Genomic DNA, 25,873 nt, shown 5'->3' with positions numbered 1-25,873 from the left:
ACACACACACACACACACACACACACACACACACACACACACACACACACACACACACACACACACACACACACACACACACACTTCTTCAATAGAGCTGCAAAGTGTTCCATTAAAACACCAGGGAGGTAATCCTGTAGCAAAAGCTGACCACATAAGAGGAGAATCCTAGCTCGGGTCTTCAAATTAGTTAAATAGTTCGTTTTTGTGATACTTGTGGCTACAAAATGACTGTTTACTAAACTCTCTAAGGAAATTCACAGAATTTCTCGCCAGTCAGTGTTGGCGTGTACGTGTAGGGCACAGTAAAAAGGTAGCCTACATCAAATCTCTTTGGCTGAGTGGAGTTAAAGGGATAGTTCACTTTGAAATAAAATTTTGGTATGTTTTAGCTTACCTCAAGGCAAGGGCATCCAAGATGTAGGTGTCTTTGTTTCCGCAGTAGTTTCAATTTTGATATTTTTAGGTCAAACCGTTCTTGTCTGAAACGAGCGGTTTGTGTGAGAAAACGAACAGTATATATATTGTTTTTACCTCTTGTACACAACCACGTCCAAGTGATCTGAAGCCAGAATGTGGCATCAATGTGTACTTACGATGGGGAATTGTTTAATTTTGGCCTTCTCTGTGCATGCTCTTTGAGGTGGTGACCATAGACCTGCATTATATGACTGACAGACAAGAACGGTTTGCCCTAAAAATATCAAAATTGAAACTACTGCGGAAACAAAGACACCTACATCTTGGATGCCCTTGAGGTAAGCTAAAACATACCAAAATTTAATTTCAAAGTGAACTATCCCTTTAAATCTTTACTTTAAATGCAGTTCAAACACAACAGCCCTCCTAGTGGAGAATTAAAGTAACAGCAACATAAGATTCAAGAGGCATTATGCTTGTGTGAAAGGAAAGCACAAAGAAGCTTCCTAAGTGTTAGGGGAGTTTTTTGTAAGCCCATGATTAAAAGCCTGTTTGTGCAATAAAAAACAAGAATTAGGAATAAAAGTAAATATAAAGCCTAAATAAATTCAAATAACAACTAGAGATTCTGAATGTTTAATGGAAGATCATGCAGGAGACAGTTTAGAACAGCAGATGGCAGCATTGTATAACAACATACAGTTTTTTGTTTTGTTTTTTTACAATCGCTATAGGACACATTTCTCTTAGGTCACTTTTTCAAAACTTTACACATGCAGTGAGCACAACATCAGTCTATTTGGGCTAAACTGAGCATTATTTATCATTGATTTCGCTTAAAATGCATTTACTGACTACATATTTCACTTTACATTAATTTGCTTTTCACTTAGACACAAACATCACCAAAACTCTATGCACCTACACAACAATTTGTACACGTTTACATACTTTTTTCAAAACTATTAAACTTGAAGGGGACCTATTATATTATGCCTGTCTTTACAAGATGTAGGCTAATGTAGGCTAAGTCTCAGGTGTGCCCAGAATGTATCTGTGAAGTTTCAGCTCAAAATACCCCACAGATAATTTATTGTCCCATGTTGTAAATGCCACCTTTTAAAGTAGAAGGAAAAACATGCTTTTTTCGTGCATTTATTTAAATGCAATTGAGCTGTTCCTCCCGCTTTCCAGAAGAGGGCAGAGCCATAACAGCTCAGATACTCTCCCAAAAATTAAACATCTGTTTGGTTTTGATTATCATCTCTATCCGTCACGCTCATGTGACAGTTCTTTATCGTCATGAAAGTTTATTATCTGCATGCCTTTTAAAGCCATATATGTCTATACTTCTGATATATAGTTTTCTGAGCACACAAGCACGCGCACAGAAAGCAGGATGTCAGATGGCGCGTCCCATGAGTTTTAAACTAAACTGTCATATACACACAAAGTTCACATAAACACAGTCGATTATGTCTGTGAACGTAAACAGCAAGTAAAGAAACCGCATGTGTATATTAGATCTGTGTATTACAGTTTTTTACAACCGCTAACATTCTTTTGTCCAATCTGTAGGCTAGTAGGGGAAAGTGGGGTGAGTTGTGCCAGTTTTTACTCAAAGTGACTTTAAAGTGAGGCCATGGCAGTAACTTAAGGATGTACATATATTTCAGGATGTGTTGCATCCCTGAGAACAATAACTTTGGATCTGAAATAAATTGTGTCAGAAATATAGCTTTTGGGAAAAAAGTGGTCTCATGGCACAACTTGCCCCTGGTGCGGGGGAAGTTGTGCCTTTGGGGGAATACATTGGGGTAAATTGTGCCAGTGATTTCTGAAGTAAAACAGAACATTTTAATGTCATGAACCGTAATGCTATATGAAAGCAAGATAAATTCTATACAAAATTACAAATTTAAGGTTTATTTAGATATTGTCACCCTGGAATACCATAGCATGCGTTTTTCCTACTATGGTCAATTGCATAGGGATTTTGTATTGAACATAACTCTGGATTACAGTGTCATAGAGACAAGGGGGCGGGCTCATTTTACTCAGACGACCAATCAGTCTCTCAGGATCATTGTGAAGCTATCAAGCTACGCCCTAGCAACCATTTAGAGCACCATAGCAACACAATATATGATATTTGTGAATCATTTCAGGTAAAAAGGCTTTGGCAATAGATGCATGTTGACATATTATGTAACATATAAGAATAAAGTGACTAGGCTAATTTCTAAACATCCTATTGTGACATAGGCCACTTAAAAACGGAATAAAACTTCTCTTTAATAACATAGTGCAAACTCAAAACTGAAATCAGTGTTAAATTAAACAAATAGCAGGCAGGCCTAAGTCAAACAATGATGAGGCATGCCCATCTCCTCACTTCTCAAGATTATCCCCTGTGAGTATGTAGGTCTAGGTGGTCTGGATCTGGCACAACTTAACCCAGGCCCTTTGGCACAAATCACCCCAGACTCACAAGTTTGAAAAACTAGCATGATCCAGCAGTTAAGAGCTAACATCATGCTAACTGTATAGACTCATTGTGTAGCCTACTAAAGCACTAAAACATGTGTGAAATGTTTTCAAACTTGTCTTTGTTCAGACACTACAATCAAAAAACCTTAATCATAGAAATTTTACTTTGAAAGGGAAAAAACAGTTTTTTTGCACTAAAATGTGCTTAACTCTCATGCCATGTGTCTCTCTTCTTTGGAGGATGAGTAAAAGTGATTGCTTTTCAAAATTATGTGGTCACATGACCAATTTCTTCTATGGTTTTCCAGAAACAAGGGGTGGAACTACTTCCCCCCCGGCACAAATCACCCCACTCTCCCCTAACATTTTCAAAACTGTAAACACAATTAGTACAACATCGGTCTGTTGTGACCATACCATTAACACAATTCATGTTGTTTTCACACAGTATTCACTTAACACGTTTCTAAAATGCTTAAATTCTTTACATATACAGTAAGCATACCCAATACCAAAAAACTCAATACCATGGATATTTTTAGTCTTATTAACAAAGGTTTTAACACAGCATGTCAGAAATTAAGACCTAATGTTCCAAACCTTAGTATAAAAACCTCTACTTCTTTAACAACAGCAACTCAAAAGTACTAATAAAATATATTACATAAAAATATTGAAACAACTGATAAGCATTTTTTGGTAACAGATCACTGAAATATTAAGAAATTGGAGGTAGTCAGGTGTTGAAGTTCTTTTCATTACACTAAAAGGGACTCTTTGAATTGGTTTTGTTTAATGTGGAGTTGAACAACTCAGAGGAGCAGAGAGAGAGAGAAATAATGGGCGAGGAAGAGGACTATTTGTAGGAGGGAGAGAAGAAGTTGGATCAGGACAAGGGAGAAGAAGAGGGGAGAGGAGGAAGAATGTGCTGGATTGCATTTTTATGTTTTACACATGTGGAACCTGAAAGCTTATATCTACCATGGCAATAGGTAATGATTTTTTATCTCACAAATCTGAGAAAAAAAAAATGAAATGTGAGATAAAAAGTTACAATTACCTTACTTACTTTTTGGGAAAAAGCTTCCATTGTTACCATGGCAGCAATTTCATGTTTTCATTTCAGTAACCGCTTCATGTAAAGCTTTTACTATAATGTTTCCAGTAGCACTGTTCCATATATGCAGAATATGCAGTCTAGGGCACCAACTGCCAAGTGGGCATCATCCCACCTTCTATGTGGGCACCATGGAAAACAATGGATTTCACATTGTCTGCTGGTAGAACTGACGCAGTTTTCATAATGCCATCATTTGTTAGTATTTTGACAGTCATTGCGCTATTATTGACTTTATGTTCATGTTGGATAGACAATTAGTGCTAGTGTTTTGATCTAATGATTCGATTTTGAGTCGGATTTGCTGTGTTTTGATGGAGTTAGTACATGTAGAAAAGAGTTTTTAGCATTTAACAAAATGTGGTTTTGGACTGAAAATTAACTATTTGGCCAATTGTGTGATGTAGGTGTGTTGTTATGTTTAAGAGTTTAGAAAAAAGTGTTGGTAAATGCTTGTTAGCAATTGTAAAAAACTTTAATGTTCAAATACATGTAAAAGTGAATTTAGCATAAAAGGTCCCCTTTAAGTTCAAATCCTAACATAACACAAAAATGATTAAAGACAGCAATGTGTCACATTTCTACAGTGATATCATATTGAAATATATTCTAAAAACTAGGTGGCTACAGGAGTGAAACATGAGAGAAGCATTCCACATTTCATCAATGACGCCTATGTGTTATATACATTTGAATAATTATTTTCTTTTGTTGTATCATTAACATAGCTTCTTAAGAAGGTAATGAAGTGAATACAAATATTTTATACTAAAATGACTTAAAAATAAGAGAACTAATTATACGATAATAAGTAATAGCTAATTAAAAATAACTAACTTTGTTATTTTTCTTTAATTAAATTAATATTTATATAAAGTAATAATTTTGATCACAAATCTTGCCACTGGGACGAAATAGCTTATTCCATGTTATTTTAATAAGTCTCCTGTTGAATCATTCACATTAACAGCCCAGATATTTAGTCATTAAGCTGTCAAAAAATTATGTAGGGAAAAAAGAATTTACCAAAAGGCTTGATTCCACTATAATCATTTACAATAATTAAAGACAGTAGGGGGCCATTATTGTGGCAGATTTATTTATATCCATAATTATGTTCGGCATGTAAAACACTGATGTAATGGCTGTAATGTGGCCAGTATATCTACCAAGGATTACGTACTGATTATTATGCGCTTAATTTAATATTTTTCAATGACTGTGAGTGCATGTACAGAATATGTGCATGGATACATACGTGTGCAATAGGTCTGCATATATATGATCTGTCAGGGGTCTGCGTATATCATCGTGTGTGTGTGTGTGTGTGTGTGTGCGTGTATGTAGATGTGTGTCTTTTCTCTGACACAGAGCAGAGACACACAGTGTCCCTGTAGAAGCATCTCCATGGTGTCCACTCACTCAGTATCTCTGGGTTTTGGCTGGCAGAGGAGCTCAACACTCCTTCATAGACAGACAACAGGCTGATGCTTAATCCGTTTCATCAATGTGTATGGTCATATTTGCTCCGGTAAGACCTCTATTTCTTCTATTTCTATCCTCTAAGTATTGGTTCATTTTAAAGCATTAGGAATTGTATTTTAACAAGACGCACTGGCACAATTATACCACTTATCTCAAAAAGATAAGCTAAAAAGCTTAAGAAAAAAAGCTACAAAAATATATATATATTGTTTGTTTTATGAATTCTTAAAGTATTACCAGAATAGAAATATAATATGACTAAAAAATTTGTCAGTATGTAATTGGGTTTGCCCATAATTTGACAGTAGCAAAAAGTGTCTAATAAAAGTAAAGTTCTGATAGTATTTTGTGCAGTTTCTCATGGTTGCATTCTTAAAATAGTCTTTAAAGCATGCAAATACATCTATCAAAAATCAGGTTTAATTATTAGCTGGTCTTTGGGGTCACAGCATTGGCTCCCTGTTAGTCTCTCTTGCTTGAATAATTAATCTGCTCTTGTTGAAATGTGCAAAAGATCGATGCCATCCAGCTCTTTAACAGACTTTACGATGATGAATCTGTGATGCGATAAATGCTGCACAATTGCATATTTGTATTTGCACGTACTGTATGCATATATAGGCTACATATATGTGTGTGTGTGTGTGTGTGTGTGTGTGTGTGTGTGTGTGTGTGTAAATGTGAGATAATTAGTGTGTGTGTGTGTGTGTGTTTGTCTGAATGTGCTGCAACCCCTGGGTAATCTTTGCATAATTCACTGGGTCTCATCTGAGACTCATCAAAGAAGCTACCTTTTTTTTTTCTTTGCTTCATCTGTTCTGTGTATGCATGCTCTAAAGATATTATTGTATTTTATATGGGATGTCTGTATGTGTGATACTTTTTAAATATTCCTTAAGCCACTTAAGTATGGAGAAATAAATAACATAATACATAACAAAAAAATCTCCATTCTCTTTCTCTTACTGTGTCTCTGTCTTCCGTTGACACACACAGACCCAAACACTCAAGTATTCCAGACAGTATTTAATTTTTACATACACAGTAAAGGCATTAAATCTTAATTGAAAGGAGCCGCATCCTTTCATCTGCTGTAGTATCGGAAATAGAGAGAGAGGGGAAGGGATCGGGGGAAAGAGAGAATAGCAGGAGACTTGGATACATTTCTTATCTAGCACCTGTGTCCACAGAGAATAAAGCCCTGGCACTTGTCCAGTAAACCTCCAGCCCTTTCATTCATTATGCCAAACACAATACAAAACCTGTGAAAAATATTCAAATTGTGTCAGACAAATGTGTTAGTGCCTGGCATCCAGGTCTACAGCAATTGCAGGGGTTAGTGCACTTAAAAAGCATCTGTGTCTAATTTTGCACGATTAATTGTGCAGCAGTTTGATGAGAGGTCATTTAAATTGACCTTAAATCAGAAAACTGGAGGATGATTAAAACAGAATGTTTTAATGTTCTGTGAGGTTAATTTGTCTCGACTTTCTCTGATGAAGTAAAGCTTCTGTACAGATGGGGAGTTAAGAGAGCTGATCTTTGTCCCCTCCACATACTGGCTTATACTGTATCATCAGGGCACTTCATTAATATTTAGCCTTTTCCCCCCCCACAGCTTTGTGCTGTTTTAGCATTTGCAACATGTGGGGGATATTCCGGCCAGATAATGGTTAAAGTGGAATGTTTGGACAAAATCCAAAACAACATCAGCATTAGTTTCAACTACCCATTCAGGTAAGTGTTCTTAATTACTTACCACAATGCAATATCAGTATTAAAATGTATGTTACACTTTAATTATGTATTATTCTTAATTATTTGGTTTTATTAAAGGTACAGGCAATTAAAAAAAAAAAACTTTTTGTTGTACTGTGTGGCGCCATCCTCCCACGGCCCTCGACCTCGTCCTGCTCGCCACATACTGGTTCAAACTCTCTTCACATCCTGATAGCAATCTATAATAGAAATGGTCTAAATATAAAAACATTTACATATACCTTCTGTGGAAGTCTCAGGACCAAAAAATGTTTGTCCCATCATCACACGTCATCAGCTCAATCCATGAGGCAATGCAAAGTTGTAGACAGACAATAGCCGCATTTCCATTACAGATTTGCGCAAAACTTTTGCGATATTTTCTAAATGTCAATAAAAAAACGACGTTATGCGACTAAAACGTAATTCTTTTCCTCTCGCGATAAGTCATTCCAAAAATCATGGCAATGGATGTTTGCGTGTATCCCAGCCACCGCACTATCCATTGTTTTTAATCGAAGGAGACGTAAGCGTATTATCCAAGCATTAATGGCAAGGAAAGCCCTTATTCTTGGGAACGGCACATATGAGATGTTTCTGGGTGTTTCTCCCTCATATTCAAGGTCTTGATTAATTGTGGCATTTCTTTGCTGTTTAGAATCCAGTTTTCCTGTAATTCTATAATAAAGAACTCTGTCTCCTCTTCTGTCCAAACATACCGTGCCATCTACGTCAGGTGACCTGTAAATGTGCAAAACTGCTTGAAAACCCACCTCGTGTGAGCGTTAAAATATTTTTGCTATATATAGTTTTTGCGAAATTGACGTGTTTCCATTGGGCATATTTTCAATTCGCAAATTCAATTTTAAAGGGTAATGGAAACGCGACTAGTCACTGCGGTGCAAACAAACAGCAGCTGCCTTTTTACAGAAGGAAAACAACGAGCTTATGCTGTTCACGCCATTTCTTAACCGTGATTACGAGATGACAACCGTGACGTTCCTCAGACTCAGATTTATGCGTTTCTATGGTAACACTATCAATGCTGAAATGAATCTGCAGCAGTCAGGTGGTATGAGTAAGAGCTCTGTAAGTTGTTTACATGAGGTAATTTAATGCTTTTTAGACTCAGCTGTGCGCGCTCATGGGTTTTGGAGGAGGTGTGGCTTTGTAGACACTCTCAAGGGAGGGTGGGATCTCATGCTTTCAAAGCTAGCTTGCTATTGCTAGCCCTTCCAAAATTGCCTACCCTACCTTTAAGTCAAAGATATCATTACTAAATTATCAGACAAATTCAACCTACAGTACACAATTGAAGTATGCACTCAATGATTTCTTTCCTCAATAGTTTTATAAACATAAACTATACACTGTAGGGGAGAGTGGGGAAGTAACACTTTTTGTTTGAGCATCAGTGACTCAGTGGTTGTTTGTGCTAGATCTCTCAAGCTTTGATACATGGTAGCCACATCTGTCTACTACATATAAAACTCACTTGGACGTGTACTACACAATCACAGATTATGCGAGTCAATGTCAAATACCAGTTCTGTTGTCAAAACCTATCCCACTACTGGGATTTTGAATTCATATATAACCAGCCAAATGCTATTTGCTCAGTAACCCTAAGTATTTGGCCACTTTCGCTTGATGAGTAAATTAGTCATTGCTAACTAGCAAATTTATAATATTGTCAGTAATTGAAATTGCCTTTACGTGATATTGCATCCACACCAGTAGGTGTCAGTTTAAGCGCAAGGTCATATTGACAACAGAGAATTACTGAGTGCATCTGTAAGGGTCAAGACAGTAAGGGTTATCCACTGTAAAATCTAAAGTAAACTATGAAGTGAGTGACTATTTTTAGAAGATATTTGACACATTAGTGGCACCCCATTGTCACAGTCTTGACTTATGCATGATACAAAAAAAGCTATCTATCATTTGTGCTTGAAACTTGTGAAAGCAGTGAATTACAATGTTTTCTCTTCCCAGACTTCAACAGGCACACTTCAGTGCTCCTCTGTGTGAAGGAACCAGGAAAGAGACTATCTTTCTCGAAGGGGATTATGCTTCATCTGTACAGTTCTTCGTCACTGTGTCAGTCCTGGCTTTCCTCTATTCCCTTTTGGCCACAATTGTTTATTTCTTCTACCAGAACAAATACAGAGAGAAGAATAGAGGTCCAATAGTTGTGAGTGCATTTCAAAATTTCTGTAAGAAAAAGACTGAGAGCACACTGTGCTGAAAAACTAAATATAACTTAAAGGAATTGTTCACCCACAAGCCATCCTAGGTGTATATGATTTTCTTCATTCAGCAGAACACAATCGGAGTTATATTAAATAACAGATTTGTAATGGCATTGAATAGTGCCAGAGTTTTTGATGCTCCAAAAAGTGCATTCATCCATCATTAAAGTAATCCATAAGACTCCAGTGGGTTAATAAATGCCTTCTGAAGTGAAGCGATGGGTTTTTGTTAGAATAATATCTATATTCAAAACTTTATAAACTATAATCACTGGTTTCAGGTAACGGCTGTACGCGCGTTCACGCGAGAGTAGAGTTCCGGCGGTTGGGTGACCTCTGACCCAATGTAGGACATACGTCAGGTCAGAGGTCACCCTTTCGCTGGAACTCGACTCTCTCGTGAACACACGTGGTCAAAAGCCAGTGATTATAGTTTATCAAGTTTAAATATGGATATTATTCTTACAAACACCCATCGCTTCACTTCAGAAGGCATTTATTAACCCACTGGAGTCGTATGGATTACTTTTATGATGATGGATGCGCTTTTTGGAACTTCAAAACTTCAAAAAAATATTAAATTACAAAGCTTGGAAGAGCCAGCATATTTTTTAATATAACATCGGTTCGGCTGAAAGAAGAAAGACATTTTCATTTTTGGGTGAACTACTCCTTTAACTGAAGCACTAAGACCCTCGTTCTGTTTTCTCTTCTTATTTTCAATCGACATAGGACTTCATGGTGACTCTAGTGTTCTCTAGCCTGTGGCTGGTAAGCTCAATTGCCTGGGCTAAAACTCTGTCTGGGGTGAAGACAGCCACTGATGTGCATCAAATCCTGCTGTTAATGTCTGCATGCAGAGCCCAGGAGAACTTATGTGAGGTCTTGCAGGAACCCATCTGGACAAATCTCAACATGTCTGTGGTGAGTAGATTTCTTGTTTAGTATCGATATAGGAAAGAGAAAATTAAGGAACTTCTTTAGCACTTGATATACACTACCATTCTAAAGTTTGGTGTCAGTAAGAAATTAATATATTTATTCAGCAAAGATGCATTAAATTGATAAAAAATTGATAAAAAGTGACAGTAAAGATATTTATGATGTTACAAAAGATAACTATTTCAAATAAATGCTGTTGTTTTGAACTTCCTGTTAATGTTTCCACAAAAAAAATATTGAGCAACACCACCGTTTTCAACATTGATAATAGTAGGAAATGTTTCTTGAACGGCTTGAAACATTTAAAAAGCTTACCGACCCCAAACTTTTGAACGGTAGTGTACATTTTTACTTTACACTCTTTACATGTGAAGTAAAAATGTACCTATATTAAAAGGTGCATCATTGACAGGCATTTACTGTATAACTATTGTTTTATAATTATGTTGGCTTCACAACATTTGGCACAGTTCTTCATCCTGTTGAATGCCTCAGTAACCAACCAGAACCGCCTAGCAACCAGCCTAGAAACCACCCAAAGCACCTTAGCAATCACACAACACCCATAGCAACAACCTAGCAACTGCTAACGTCTGTCAGGCCTACTTTATAAAGCTCTCAGACTTAAGGTTTTTAAAAACGTTTTAAACCTTCAGGTCTTGGTAAAGGACTTGACAAACTTTATTTTCCTATAAAAATGACCAATTTACAAGTAGACAGATTGCATATTTCTAATTCATCCTTGTCTGCTTGCAGGCCTTTGGTTTTTTGAACTTCTTCCTTTGGGCTGGTAACATTTGGTTTGCCTACAAAGAGACAGGTTTGCATAAGTCCACCCAGCGCCATCCCTCCAGAACTCCCTCTGAGAAACGCGGCAGCTTCAGGCAGTACAGTCAAACCAGTTTTGATCAATCTGGAGCTGGTTTTGGCCAGAGGCTCTACAACCAGGCGAGTTTTGACTTATCAAGTGGAGGCTTCAATCTACCCCAAACTAATCTAGGACTGCCGATGCTGTACGGACAGGTGGGGAGTCCCACATCCAGAGGCCCTCTCATATTTGTCAATGAGATGTGAGAGTGACTGTGGAGAAGAGAAAGAAAATAGAAAGAAATTACTGCCAACTCTGATGTTTTCTCAGTGATAACACAGATTATTTGTCATTGTGAATTTGATATTTCTATCATGAGACGTAGAAATTGTGATATTTTTGTAGAGATCAGTCCGCATACTGTTATTTATTTGTTTACTGTATAATTAAGTCTTGATTCTAACTAGTACCTGCCCTTATGAAAATCTACCATAGTTCTTGTAATTGTGTAACTGTATCATTTGGTACAACAAGGCTATAATTACAGGTGAGACCATTGATGGCTACTCATAAGGCCAGTGTTGACTTGTTTCTCTTTTTATTGATCGCATTTGTATAGCATTTGTTATGAAAAATAGCACCTACACATTTAGAAACTATAGCTACAACATGCCAGTTGGAATCTATTGTGAAATGTATAATTAAGTCACATCGAACTTAAAGTTCTACCTTGATATATATAACCTATTTTGCATTTGACATTACCGTGTTGTATATGGCTGTTGATAAATTGTGATAATTCTACAGTATTTGAATGGCTTTTAGCATAGTATGCCTACATTCTAACAGTCTATGTTTGGTGTTTACTTTTCAACTTCTCCAAGGTACTTTAAAGAATAACATAGTATAACTATCATGGTAGTGTCAAACAACATGGTGTTATCACGGTAGCATGTCCAAAATACCATGCTTCTTTGTTATATGTGGGTTTTTTCAATGTTCTGCTATGAATAATGATTAATTACCAGTGGGCGCCTGGAAAAAGCAAATGGTTTGAGTCAGAGAATTGCATGGAACCCTGAAGGTCCAATCAGAGATCTTTTTTTAATGAATCATTTTGTTTAACCTCACACAGTGTTCAGTGAAATGCATGCAAAAGAGTCTGATAAAATCCAACGCAGTAAAGTCACTCTGTTGTTCCAGTTTATTATAGGATTTAAAACTGTACAAATGTTATATGGAAACTGATTGCGTCTTAAAATTAAGTAATAAAATTATACTAATCCCTCTAAATGGCTGTTTTATGTATTTCACCATAATGAATGTTATCATTACCATTTCAGTTTGTTCCTGGAAAAACAATGAATCTGAAATTAGCAATCTTGGTAGAAATGACAAAAAGGAACATTCAAACAGAAACAATCCCATTTGGAGACTCAAAAGTGAATTATCGTATATTCTATCAGTGCTCCTCTTACGTTTCTTCTTTGTTTGCAGCGTCTTTTACAAAAGAGACAACATCCACATCTGAAGCTACTGTGTTTTCCCCATTAAGCCTTTTAATGAAGGGGTGTAAGGGAGCTATTAGGATCTTTTGGCCTGTCAGAGCCCTATCAGAGCCATGTGGTTAACATCTCTATATCTGCAGAGTATATCCAGCACTGCAGTGAAGCTAACTGCTTGCAGCTGCCTAGGATCCAAATTGCAGCTTTTAGGTGATCATGAGATTTTAGCCACTGGCATGTTGCTTGTGCCAAATTAAAGGTTACCACTGAGAAATTCTACAGCTGTTCAATTACAGGCCTTGGACTAAAAGAGTGCAGTGAGCGTGATTTAAAGAGCTTGATAGAAAACAGAGAGATATGATTATGCAAGGCAGTAATGCACATATAATTTTGATTAACAAAAGTCAAACAAGCTCTACATATATATTGCAGTATTTTTACAACATTTTAACAGTAAATACTGAAGGGATGGATTGTAATCCACTGCTGCTTCAGTGTATATGTAATAAGTGATTATAATAAAGATATTAATCAATATTTTTCCTTCTACATATCAAAGTTGAATGACTTCTCTGGAGATTTTACTTTGCTATAGAAGTTACCAGTGTGATTACTGAAATGTTCCTTTCATGTATTCTTTAATGTCTGTATTTGATATTTGAATGCAGTAACAGTGCTTGCTTATTTAGCCCGGCTTCCAGAAATGAAATAGGGACTTGTTTTGTGTTTGAGAAAGGTCTTCAACGTATTAAAACATATAGGGGTCATTGAAGCCTATAGTTTAAGGGACCATTTCTTCGTTAAAGCCTTACTTTCCATTTAGACTAAAATGTAGCTCTCCTTGAGAGAAAGAACGCATTATCTTGATGTTTTGAGAGGACTCTCCTGTTTATAGTTAGAGCCTGGCCAAATCCAACCTTGGAAAAGCTGTGTGTTGGTGTGTGTGTGTTAATCTTCTTGGTTACAGGTTAAGGAACCACTGGCATTATTGGAGATTGACTGTGTTGTTGTTCTGGACAGGCTGGCGCCCAGTAACCCAAATCTGCGACCTGGAAGATTTGACGTGCCTAACTTCAGGGTCCGAGTGTCAGCTGCCTAATTGATGGAGATATGTTTCCGTCTATCTGTATATGTGTGGAAAATTACTAGGTTTATCTATTTCTTAACCAATCAGAAACTGCAACCTGAAGCAAGGACGTAGCTTAGACCTTGGTGTAGGCATAGGCGGAAATCTTGTAGATTAGACAAGTGCGGGTGCGCATTTAGATTTTCACACTTGTGTGATTTAGTCAGTTTATATCATTTAATATAGTTAATCTAATATAATATCACACAAAGAGTGCAGTTTTTCTCCAGATATTAACATGATAATGTGATTTAATAAATTGATAATTGAAAAGTTTACTTTTAGTCACTATATTGCCTGTTTTAACTCTATTTCGCCAACGTAAATAGTTGAAAACTAAGCCAAAGCACTGTATTTGCGTCTCTGAGAAACACTGAGGTATTTCCTTACTGAATTATGAATCAGCTTTTTGAACGAATCAGTTGAATCGCAATGACTCACTCATTAACAATGAATTGCTGCCACCTACTGGCGGTTTTAATTTCACATTTAAAGTATCTTTTCGTGTTTTAAATCATTTTACATATCAATATTCAACATTTTATGTTTTAAACAAAACATTATTTATGTCTGTGTAGAATCTAAATGCCATTTCAAATGCAACTTTTGTGTTTCCTCTCCATTGCAAAGATTTTGTTGATATTATTTAATTTGATTGGTAACAGCCCTATTGTGTCTTATTATTATAATTTAATTTAATGTATGAAATTGACACAAAAGATGATGCATGCATATATTTAGGTTTAAAAATACATTTATACAGGTAAAAATGCCAATGAAGGTAAGAATCTATTGAAACTTATTGGGAAAATGATTTCTGTCACTGCTGTGAACTGAACCGCCACACAGAATATGAAGGCTATCAAAAACTTTAGGAGTCGGCTGTCCTCGGCAGTCCTAAACATGCCAAGTTACCAGCACAATAACACACTCAGCAAAATATTGTCTAATTATCGTTATCGATAAAATCCCTGAATCAATCATCAACCATCATTTTTTTGTCAATTTTGCACACCAATGAAGAATATTTTGGTCAATTTAGTCAGCTTTTTCAATGAACCAGAGAGAAACTTTGAGAAGAAGGATAATGGAACGGTCTAGCTACACTAATAATAGCAGTAAGGCTTTCCTCTGTGTACACACATATCCATAGAAAGTACAATTTTGCCTATATTATTGGTGTCCCCTTCAAAAAATTGCTCGTGAGGAATGTTATGTTTATTGTCCCCCCCAACATTTAGATGAAATTTACGCCCCTGGGTGTAGGGTTTAACTGCTGTGATCCTTGTAACTGTAAGCGGGGCGGCCTACGAACTCCTGTGTGAGTCTTGAAGCTGACTTCTGCTGATGAAACTGCAAACTATCTTCAGTAAAACTTTTCTTCAATTTATTATAATTCTGACTCTGGATCTTCTTTCAAACATCTGGTCCTTGGGTCCTTAACTGTTACCCCCTAACAATACTGTGCTAAATTATAGTGTAAATTTACACTAACATTACAGTGTAAGGCTATTAAGAAGTGTTAAAATGGCCCTAAGAGCGCTTACACAGTTAATTACATAATGGCAGAATAATCATCTTACATGGTGACACATGATGTCACAGTGGCACTTATGTTTTACTCTAGGGGACAGAGTCTCAGATAATCATAGACTCAGCTGAGCAAATGAAAAGACGTCATGGTGTTCGATATTAGGAGGTACAAGTGTATGTGAAGAGGAGGCTGGACTGACCCTCACTGTTCCTCTACTGCAGTCCAATCTTTGTCATTCTGTTCATCCATCTGTCACTTCTGGCTCTTAGACAGGGTCATGGTCATAGGCTTAATGATAAAGCATGAGGCTACAGCAACACACAATACATGCATTTGATTGCAGCCACCACAACCTACTAACTAAAGCCACAAATTAATGCTTGTCCTATTGGGGATTTATAGAGATAATTATTCCAGCAACTACCATTGTGTCATTATAGAATTCACAGACTAAAGAAATGTACACTGAACAAAATTATAAATGCAACACTTGTTTTTGCCCCTATTTTTCATGAGCTGAACATGAGCTTTCCATGTACACAAAAGGCCTTTTTCTCTCAAATATTGTTCACAAATCTGTCTAAATCTGTGTTAGTGAGCACTTCTCCTTTGCCAAGAAAATCCATCCACCTCACAGGTGTGGCATACCCACAACCGCAGACCACATGTAACCACACCAGCCCAGGACCTCCACATCCAGCATCTTCACCTCCAAGACCGTCTGAGACCAGCCACCCGGACAGCTGCTGCAATAATCTGCATAACCAAAGAATTTCTGAACAAACTGTCAGAAACCGTCTCAGGGAAGCTCATCTGCATGCTCGTCGTCCCCATCGGGGTCTCGACCTGACTGCAGTTCGTCGTCGTAACCGACTTGAGTGGGAAAATGCTCACATTCGATGGCGTTTGGCACTTTGGAGAGGTGTTCTCTCGTTATGGGCAGGCGTATGTTATGGACAACGAACACAGGTGCATTTTATTGATGAATGCACAGAGATACCGTGGTGAGATCCTGAGACCCATTGTTGTGCCATTCATCCACGACCATCACCTCATGTTGCAGCATGATAATGCACGGCCCCATGTTGCAAGGATCTCTACACAATTCCTGGAAGCTGAAAACATCCCAGTTCTTGCATGGCCAGCATACTCACTGGACATGTCACCCATTGAGCATGTTTGGGATGCTCTGGATCAGCGTGTTCCAGGTCCTGCTTATATCCAGCAACTTTGCACAGCCATTGAAGAGGAGTGGACCAACATTCCACAGGCCACAATCAACAACCTGATCAACTCTATGCAAAGGAGATGTGTTGCACTGCGTGATGCAAATGGTGGTCACACCAGATACTGACTGGTTTTTTGGACCCCCCAATACAATAAAACTGCACATTTTAGAGTGGCCTTTTATTGTCAGTGTACAGGCTCACCTGTGCAATAATCATGCTGTCTAATCAGCATCTTGATATGCCACACCTGTGAGGTGGATGGATTATCTCGGCAAAGGAGAAGTGCTCACTAACACAGATTTAGACAGATTTGTGAACAATATTTGAGAGAAATAGGCCTTTTGTGTACATAGAAAAAGTCTTAGATCTTTGAGTTCAGCTCATGAAAAATGGGGGCAAAAACCAAAAGTGTTGCGTTTATAATTTTGTTCAGTGTGTATATATATATATATATATATATATATATATATGTATGTGTGTGTGTATATATATATATCAATATTTACTCATCTATATTTGATTTTATATTCATAATTCATATTCAATTATTACATTTTCTCTTTGCAGCCAAATCAAATAGAAATACCCACTTTTTATGACCCATGTATAAAACAAGAAACTATCAAAAACATGCACACATAATCATCAAAACAATGGGGCAAATGCTGAGGGCCACAGTGCATAGCAGGATGCTGGCATAAATGGGCATCTTTCACAGAAGGGGATGAGAAATGACAAATGCTTTTTTCCCTTTCCAATTCCTGCTGCTCTGCTGTGACCATGTTTCTTGTCCTTCACCCAAATCCTCTTACATGCTTTTTGGTGCATTTTCATATGCATACCTTTTCCATCCTTGTATTTGACTGTGCTGTTAACTTAAAGCTTGCTGCTCAAATCTATGTCAAATAGATACATTTTTAATGTTGGCTTTAAAACTGTTTAAATATGAGAGAGACTCTTTATGTCTGAAAGTTATTATCTTAAAATGAAAATTCTGTCATTATATATAAAACTCACCTCCATGCCATTCCAAACATGTCTTTTTTTTCCTCTGTGGAAAACAAAAAGCCACTCTTCTTTAAGTCAATGTATGTGTCTATGAAACTGACATTCAGTTTAGATAGATCTAAATAGGCTTTAATGTTTACTGAAATTACACTGGGCAGCAGACAACAGGTTATCAAAGGTCACATTAAGTTCTAATTAACACGTCTAAAACCGTTCCCAATGGATTAGGCAAGCAGATTTTGAAAGGTTGACTGCATGTTTAGCCTTAATAAGATTAGTTCCTCCAAGGTCCAGGTTAGGGTGTACTTTTGGAATAACTTAATTTTTTTTCCAGCTGATGAAAGATAAAAACATTGAACAGCCAATCAGACTACAGCAACTCGAGCATTTAAAGCGGCAGGCAATAACTGAAGCTCATGCTTATATTAAACAGAACGTTATATTAATCATAACATTATCGTGCGTTGTTGTGGACGCTAATATAGTTCGTTATAGTTATTTTAAAGGGATCGTTATTGGTGTGAACGGGCCTTAAGCATCTGTCCCATTGTATGGTGATTTTCCCATTACCTGGGGCTAAATAGATATTATTATTATTATATTATTATTTTTATAATATTTTTATTATAAATGTATTCATTTTAGAAATTAAGAAATGCAAACATTCCGGTCAGAGTACTTAGTACTGCAAAATCTAAACATAACATATCCATTGCATGTCATTTCCACCTGCCACCCAGAGGTGTCGCCAAAGGAATGTTATATATGTTAGACACCGCTCTCTCCTATTAAAGAGTAGCCTAGCTAAAACAGGTTGTGTCCGAAACAGAGAAGCTGATTCAGTCAGTCAACAGGGTAAAAACAACAACTAAAATAAATAAATAATCTTACCTGTGTCCATGTGGGAAAACTCGTCCCACATGTAGCGTTAGACGGTAGTAAGTTTACTAATAACAATTAGTGGACTTATATTAAAGTGCCTGGTAGAAAACATCTAGATCATGTCTCAAGCATTTAACTTTAGTGTAGCTTTTCTGGAATCATTTTGGTCCTTCGTTGGAATCATATTACACCTTATATTACAGTTACAGGTAAGCTTTGAGTCCAAGTCAATTTTGTGAATGCCTTTCTGTTGCTTTTGTGTATGTATATAAGCCTACCTGTATAAAGGTACTGTTTTGGGTTTGGAATGTTGTTCCAGGATTAAAGATGTTGATGCAGGAACATATAACATTACTTGGTGAAATCATGTTATCCATTGTAGGCAGTGCATGAAGGATACATCTAAAACTGAAAGAAAAACATAATATTGAAGGCAGCTGAGTAGACAGGATATTAGGCTACATTAAAGGTGCTCGAAGTGATGTCACACGTTTTTAGGGCAAAACTTTATTGTCACATACAGCAAACATCTCCTCACTATCCGCTAGCTGCCTGTCCCCTGAACACACTGTGAAAAAAAGCGGTCTCTGTAGACAGACCAGGCTCCACAAACGGCAACAAAAACAAACTGGGCCAACCTGGACCACGAAACATAACAAACAGTGTTCCAGCCAATAACCGACAAGAATGATTTGGGAGTGGGGGTTGGGCGGTTAGTGCGTGTGCACATGAAGGGGGGTGTGGGGAGTGGAGGAGAGAGAAGCATGAAAAAAGTTAGCTATAGGAGAGATGTCCTAGACAACGACTAAGGTTAGAATTATATTCTCTTGAATTTTGATATGGCCGACACACGACCAAAGAGACGACGTTTCGATGAACAAATAGCAAAGAAGAGGGGAAAGGAGAAGGAACGCGCAAAGTCCCGAATTTACATAGGAAAAGCCTGTTTCAGGAAGCACGGAAGGGAGGGAGAGGGGACGGGATGAGGAGGTGGGAGGGTCGAGCTAGCCTCCGTTTTGTTTGACTATACTTCGAACGTCAACAAGAATTGACGTCACCCAACATCGCTTAGAGCACCTTTAAAGGGGTAATGACATTGATTTTGTATTATTTTAACGTTCCCTGAGGTTCACTTAAAGTGTATACGTTCTTTTCATGTAATTGTTTGTTTATCTAGCGTATTTTATTATTTACAAAATATATACAGAAAATAGCTTGAACAGGACTGCATGTAAATGGACTGCATGCTTCTCACCATGAGGGGGAAAACAATAAGTTTAAAACCATAATTCCTTTAGCCAGAGCTGGCAGGTTAGTGTCCAGGATCCAGTTAGGTGAGCACCTTGCAAATTGGCTTAAGCAGATCTTTGTCTTATCTTTATCTTGTTGAGTTGTGCCCACTGAGAAGTCAATGTCATTCTTAGTACCAGAGCCTGATCTCGTAATCCTGTTAGAGTTAGTTGTGTTAGGTCTAGGTGAGTGAACTGGCTGGACACTTAGCCTACACGACATGACTGCGGGGAGAAATGAGGACAAGTTCAGGAGAGACAGAAACAGTGAATAGAAAAAAAGTGCATAATCAACATTATCAAAAACTATAATACATATAAATAAACAAGTGAAAAATTCGGACAGTCCTGTTAAAGTGAGATGAGGTATGGGAGAGTAGGTGTGTTGACAAATTCTTGTTTTTTTTGCTTGTTGACAAAGTTAAGGATTTATTATCACCAAAAGGATTTTTGCTGTGGAAAAGATCAGCATTCAGTCTGATAAACTGGATTAGAATGCTACAATAAAGCAGAGAGTTTTAAGAAATAAAAGACTTACAAATACAAATTACACTTAATGATTTGAATGTTAGCAGTACATGATTTGGAAGCATTTGATCCAGTGTTTGTTGATTAGCACATAGAGTGTAATAGGTAGCAATGGCCATTAACTGCACTGAAATATGCTTGTAAATATGGCAACCTGACTAAACATGATGTACTGTGAAAGAGAATTGCTTTTTGAGACCAGTACTTGTCATTTAAAGAAGACAACAGATATTGGAATTATTTGTTCAGTGCTGAACAAAGAATGCTCCAACTGTAAATGTAAATGTAACCTGACTGGCATAATTGCCACCCCATTAAGCTATTTAAAACAACATGTGCTGTTATTCTCTACAGCCTTCCTTGCCTCAGATTCAGGATTAGTGACTTACTGTAGCGATTACTGATGTCATTTTTTGGTTAAGGATAGGAGAACAAACACCACTGAAAATAAATGAAGATTATTTAAAATTCCCTAAGAAGACTGAAAGAAAAATGAAATTGAAACCTACAGTATGCTCATTAAAGAAACTTTAGGCTTGTTTAATTAAATGTAGGGTAAGCAATTTTTTTATAAACACTTTTTGTTATACTGGTTGAAACTCTGTTCACATCAAAATGAATCAGTAAAATAATCAATAATAAAAGTAGTCTACATATTAAAACATGTATACACTATATTGCCAAAAGATTTGGCACGTCTGCCTTAACATGCACATTAACTTTAATGACATCCCATTCTTAATCAGTAGGGTTTAAAATGGAGTTGGCCCACCCTTTGCAGCTGTGGTAGATTTTTCCCTAAACCTAACTATCTGGGTCGTCTCCAATCGACGTTCCCTGGGTCATCTCCAAAAAAGTTACTCCAGTATTGACTTTGGTCTTGCTGATTTGCCTGTCGCGTTGACGTTTTAATTCTCTCTTTCGCTTCCTTGGCGACTCTGCTACATGTCCTCGAAAATAGGCGTGATCCTCCATCAGCAATCTTTCAAATCTGCTGGTAGTCGCGAGTAATCTCCCCCTCGCATTCGTCTCTGAGTCACTGAGTGTAAAGCGCGAAAGGCGAAGCTTGAATTTACAGGTATGTCCCTCTTTGGCTAATGTAGTTTCAAGATGGAGGGGCAACATGGCGACCGGCATTCGAACCCCTCACCCGTATGTACTTTCAATGGCAGATTATAAACTTACGTGAATACTTTATTACTTGAAAGAAGTAAATATACTTTAATGAGCACATATATTTTTGAAAGAACTAAGTGTTTTTTGCTAAGAATCAACTAAAAAAATTACACAGTGTAGCTTTAAATGCTTTAATCACGGCCAGAAGAGTTCCCGAGCAGTTCTCAGGGAATCTCTCTCCCAAGAAGAAGCAAGGCTGAAGGATCTCAGACAAATTCCATTGAGAATCCCACCAGCTAACACGAATACAACAGTTTTTATAGAATAGGGAGGTATGGCAAAATTATATGAATTTGATTGGTTCTTCATATGCAAACCCTTCTGTTACTAGGTAAAGCAAACTTTGTTTTAATGATTACTTCATTATTAATCACAAGGTTCAAACTTAGTCATCTGTCTAGTTTCATTTCCCATATTTGTTATTTTTACACTTACACAACCAAAGTAAAAGGGGTATGGCAACACAACATGTCATGTCATCATGTCATCTTCGTCCGCTTATCCGGGGCCGGGTCGCGGGGGCAGCAGTCTAAGCAGAGATGCCCAGACTCTTCCGGGGGAACACTGAGGCGTTCCCAGGCCAGCCGGGAGACATAGTCTCTCCAGCGTGTCCTAGGTCTTCCCCGGGGTCTCCTCCCAGTGGGACGCGCCCGGAACACCTTCCCGCGAAGGCGTCCAGGAGGCATCCGGAACAGATGCCCGAGCCACCTCAGCTGACCCCTCTCGATGTGGAGGAGCAGCGGCTCTACTCTGAGCTCCTCCCGAGTGACCGAGCTTCTCACCCTATCTCTAAGGGATCGCCCAGCCACCCTACGGAGAAAGCTCATTTCGGCCACCTGTATCCGGGATCTTGTCCTTTCGGTCATGACCCAAAGCTCATGACCATAGGTGAGAGTAGGAACGTAGATTGACCGGTAAATCGAGAGCTTTGCCTTGCGGCTCAGCTCTTTCTTCACCACGACAGACCGGTACATCGATCCGCATTACTGCAGAAGCTGCACCGATCCGTCTGTCAATCTCCCGTTCCATCCTTCCCTCACTCGTGAACAAAACCCCAAGATACTTAAACTCCTCCACTTGAGGCAGGAACTCTCCACCAACCTGATGTGGGCAAGCCACCCTTTTCCGACTGAGGACCATGGCTTCGGATTTGGAGGTGCTGATTCTCATCCCAGCCGCTTCACACTCGGCTGCAAACCGTCCCAGTGCATGCTGAAGGTCCTGGCTTGATGAAGCCAACACGACAACATCATCCGCAAAGAGCAGAGACGAAATCGTGTTGTTACCAAACCCGACACCCTCCGGCCCCTGGCTGCGCCTAGAAATTCTGTCCATAAAAATTATGAACAGAACCGGTGAAAAAGGGCAGCCCTGCCGGAGTCCACCGGGAACAAGTCTGACTTACTGCCGGCAATGCGAACCAAGCTCCTGCTTCGGTCGTACAGGGACCGGACAGCCCTTAGCAAAGGACCCCGGACCCCATACTCCCGGAGCACCCTCCACAGGCCGCCGCGAGGGACACAGTCGAATGCCTTCTCCAAATCCACAAAGCACATGTGGACTGGTTGGGCAAACTCCCATGAACCCTCCAGCACCCTGTAGAGAGTATAGAGCTGGTCCAGTGTTCCACGGCCTGGACGAAAACCACACTGTTCCTCCTGAATCCGAGGTTCTACTATCGGCCGTATTCTCCTCTCCAGTACCCTGGCATAGACTTTCCCAGGGAGGCTGAGAAGTGTGATCCCCCTGTAGTTGGAACACACCCTTCGGTCCCCCTTCTTAAAAAGAGGGACCACCACCCCGGTCTGCCATCCCAGAGGCACTGTCCCCGACCGCCACGCGATGCTGCAGAGGCGTGTCAGCCAAGACAGCCCCACAACATCCAAAAACTTGAGGTACTCAGGGCAGATCTCATCCACCCCCGGTGCCTTGCCACCGAGGAGTTTCTTGACTACCTCGGTGACTTCAGCTTGGGTGATGGATGAGTCCACCTCTGAGCCCTCAGCCTCTGCTTCCTCAATGGAAGACGTGACGCGGGATTGAGGAGATCCTCGAAGTATTCCTTCCACCGTCCGACGACATCCCCAGTTGAGGTCAACAGATCCCCACCTCTACTGTAGACAGCATTGGTAGGGCACTGCTTCCCCCTTCTGAGGCGCCGGACGATTTGCCAGAATCTCTTCGAGGCCAGCCGATAGTCCTTCTCCATGGCCTCACCGAACTCCTCCCAGGCCTGAGTTTTTGCCTCCACAACCACCCGGGCTGCAGTTCGCTTGGCCTGCCGGTACCTGTCAGCTGCCTTAGGAGTCCCACAAGCCAACCAGGCCCGATAGGACTCCTTCTTCAGCTTGACGGCATCCCTTACTTCCGGTGTCCACCACCGGGTTCGGGGATTGCCGCCTCGACAGGCACCGGAGACCTTACGGCCACAGCTCCGAGCGGCCGCTTCGACAATGGAGGTGGAGAACATGGTCCACTCGGACTCAATATCTCCAGCCTCCCTCGGGATCTGGACGAAGCTCCGCCGGAGGTGGGAGTTGAAGATCTCTCTGACCGGAGACTCGGCCAAACATTCCCAGCAGACCCTCACAGTACGCTTGGGTCTGCCGAGTCTGTCCAGCCTCCTCCCCCGCCATCGGATCCAGCTCACCACCAGGTGGTGATCAGTTGACAGCTCCGCCCCTCTCTTCACCCAAGTGTCCAAGACATACGGCTGCAGGTCAGATGAAACGACCACAAAGTCGATCATCGACCTACGGCCTAGGGTGTCCTGGTGTCCATGCAACACAACATACAACATTCAAAAACACAGGACAGAACATTTTAGTACATTATGTTTCAAAGTGTTATCATGTTAGGCCTAACAAGAGAAATAAGGTTAGATGTTAGAGTTAATATTAGTTTTATATAGAGTTTACTATTTTATTCAGTAAAAATCCACCACACAGCTATAACAGCTTCAACTCTTCTGGGAAGGCTTTCCACAAGGATTAGGAGTGTGTTTATGGGAATTTCTGACCATTCTTCTGGAAGTACATTTGTGAGGTCAGGCACTGATTTTGGACGAGAAGGCGTCTCTGCTCTAATTCATCCCAAAGGTGTTCTATCGGGTTGAGGTCAGGACTCTGTGCAGGCCAGTCAAGTTCCTCCACACCAAACTTGCTCATCCATGTCTTTATGGGTCTTGCTTAGTGCACTGGTGTGCAGTCATGTTGGAACAGGAAGAGGCCATCCCCAAACTGTTTCCACAAAGTTGGGAGCATGAAATTGTCCAAAATGTCCCAAAATTGGTATGCTGAAGCATTAAAGGTATAGTGGAGTATTTTCTTTTTCCGGGTGGATCATCAAGACTATTGGTCCTCCTAGTTGTCAATCATTCTGGTGATATGTTTACGTAAGGCCGTCGTATGTGCTCGTCCCTAGGTAGTTTTCGCTTTCTGCGCATGCGCACTTTCAGGTGTATGTGTGGTGAGCTACGGTTTCAGCCATTTATTGAAGGTCGCCGTTCTCACCGGGTTTTTTCAAAATGTCTGAGGGTCGCAAGAGAAAAAGGGTCTACGAATTGTATGACAAGAAGAGAAAGGCCTCTGAAGAAAGAAACAAGACCAGAGTGTTTTTGGGTGAATATTTCACACGCTGGCGTGCGATAAAAGCACAGGTTGGGCTTCCCACTGATGCCTCAGTCACGAAGTTTCTACTCGACAGGTAAAGTTTGGCATGCTATTTGGAGAAATCCATTTAAAATCACTGCTAGTAAAAGTTAATGTAAGCTATGATTAGCGATGCTAGCCCTGGCACAATTCACACACCGACAGCAACTTGTAAACAGAGCGTGCACGAGGAGAACTAGGCTTGTGCATGCTCTCTCGTGCACACGTTTAATAGGCGTTCCCTCTCAGGAGCAGGTAGAGTGTTGCGCATGTGCATTTTTTCAAAAAGAGGAGAGGGTGGTTCTTTTCTAAAATTCGGGAAAATCCTCCACTATCCCTTTAAGAGTTCATTTCACTGGAGCTAAGGGGCCCAAGAACCCCACACCATAATCCCCCCCTCCACAAAACATTACACTTGGCACAATACAGTCAGGCAAGTACCGTTCTCCTGGCAACCACCAAGCACAGACTCGTCCGTCGGATTGCCAGACAGAGAAGCCTGATTCTTCACTCCAGAGAACACATCTCCACTGCTCTAGAGTCCAGTGGCGGCATACTTTAAACCACTGCATCCGATGCTTTGCATTGCACTTGGTGATGTAAGGCTTGGATTCAGCTGTTCGGCCATGGAAACCCATTTCATTAAGCTCTCTACACACTGTTCTTGAGCTAAT

The 25,873-nt window shown here is 39.5% G+C and overlaps 1 protein-coding gene across 1 annotated transcript; it reads left to right on the top strand.

Annotated features, from left to right (window-relative positions):
* Positions 1 to 5,374: 5,374 nt before the first annotated feature.
* synprb (synaptoporin b) lies at positions 5,375 to 12,561 on the top strand. The gene is made up of 5 exons (XM_084424959.1): positions 5,375 to 5,558; positions 7,131 to 7,249; positions 9,266 to 9,464; positions 10,255 to 10,446; positions 11,221 to 12,561. Exons 1-5 carry the CDS (start codon positions 5,535 to 5,537, stop codon positions 11,536 to 11,538), a joined length of 852 nt encoding a protein of 283 aa, XP_084281085.1. The 5' UTR covers positions 5,375 to 5,534; the 3' UTR covers positions 11,539 to 12,561.
* Positions 12,562 to 25,873: the final 13,312 nt, after the last annotated feature.

The sequence above is a fragment of the Rutilus rutilus genome (assembly GCF_951802725.1).
Source record: "Rutilus rutilus genome assembly, chromosome: 12".
Lineage (NCBI taxonomy): Eukaryota > Metazoa > Chordata > Actinopteri > Cypriniformes > Leuciscidae > Rutilus > Rutilus rutilus.
This window is presented reverse-complemented; position numbering and strand designations above follow the sequence as displayed.

What these genes read in the sequence shown, in the direction of transcription:
- synprb (XM_084424959.1), top strand. Translation starts at nt 5,535, where the DNA reads ATGTGTATGGTCATATTTGCTCCG. An exon ending in AGTTTCAACTACCCATTCAG is followed by an intron (nt 7,250 to 9,265) that starts GTAAGTGTTCTT and finishes TTCTCTTCCCAG; the next exon opens with ACTTCAACAGGCACACTTCA. An exon ending in CAAATCTCAACATGTCTGTG is followed by an intron (nt 10,447 to 11,220) that starts GTGAGTAGATTT and finishes GTCTGCTTGCAG; the next exon opens with GCCTTTGGTTTTTTGAACTT.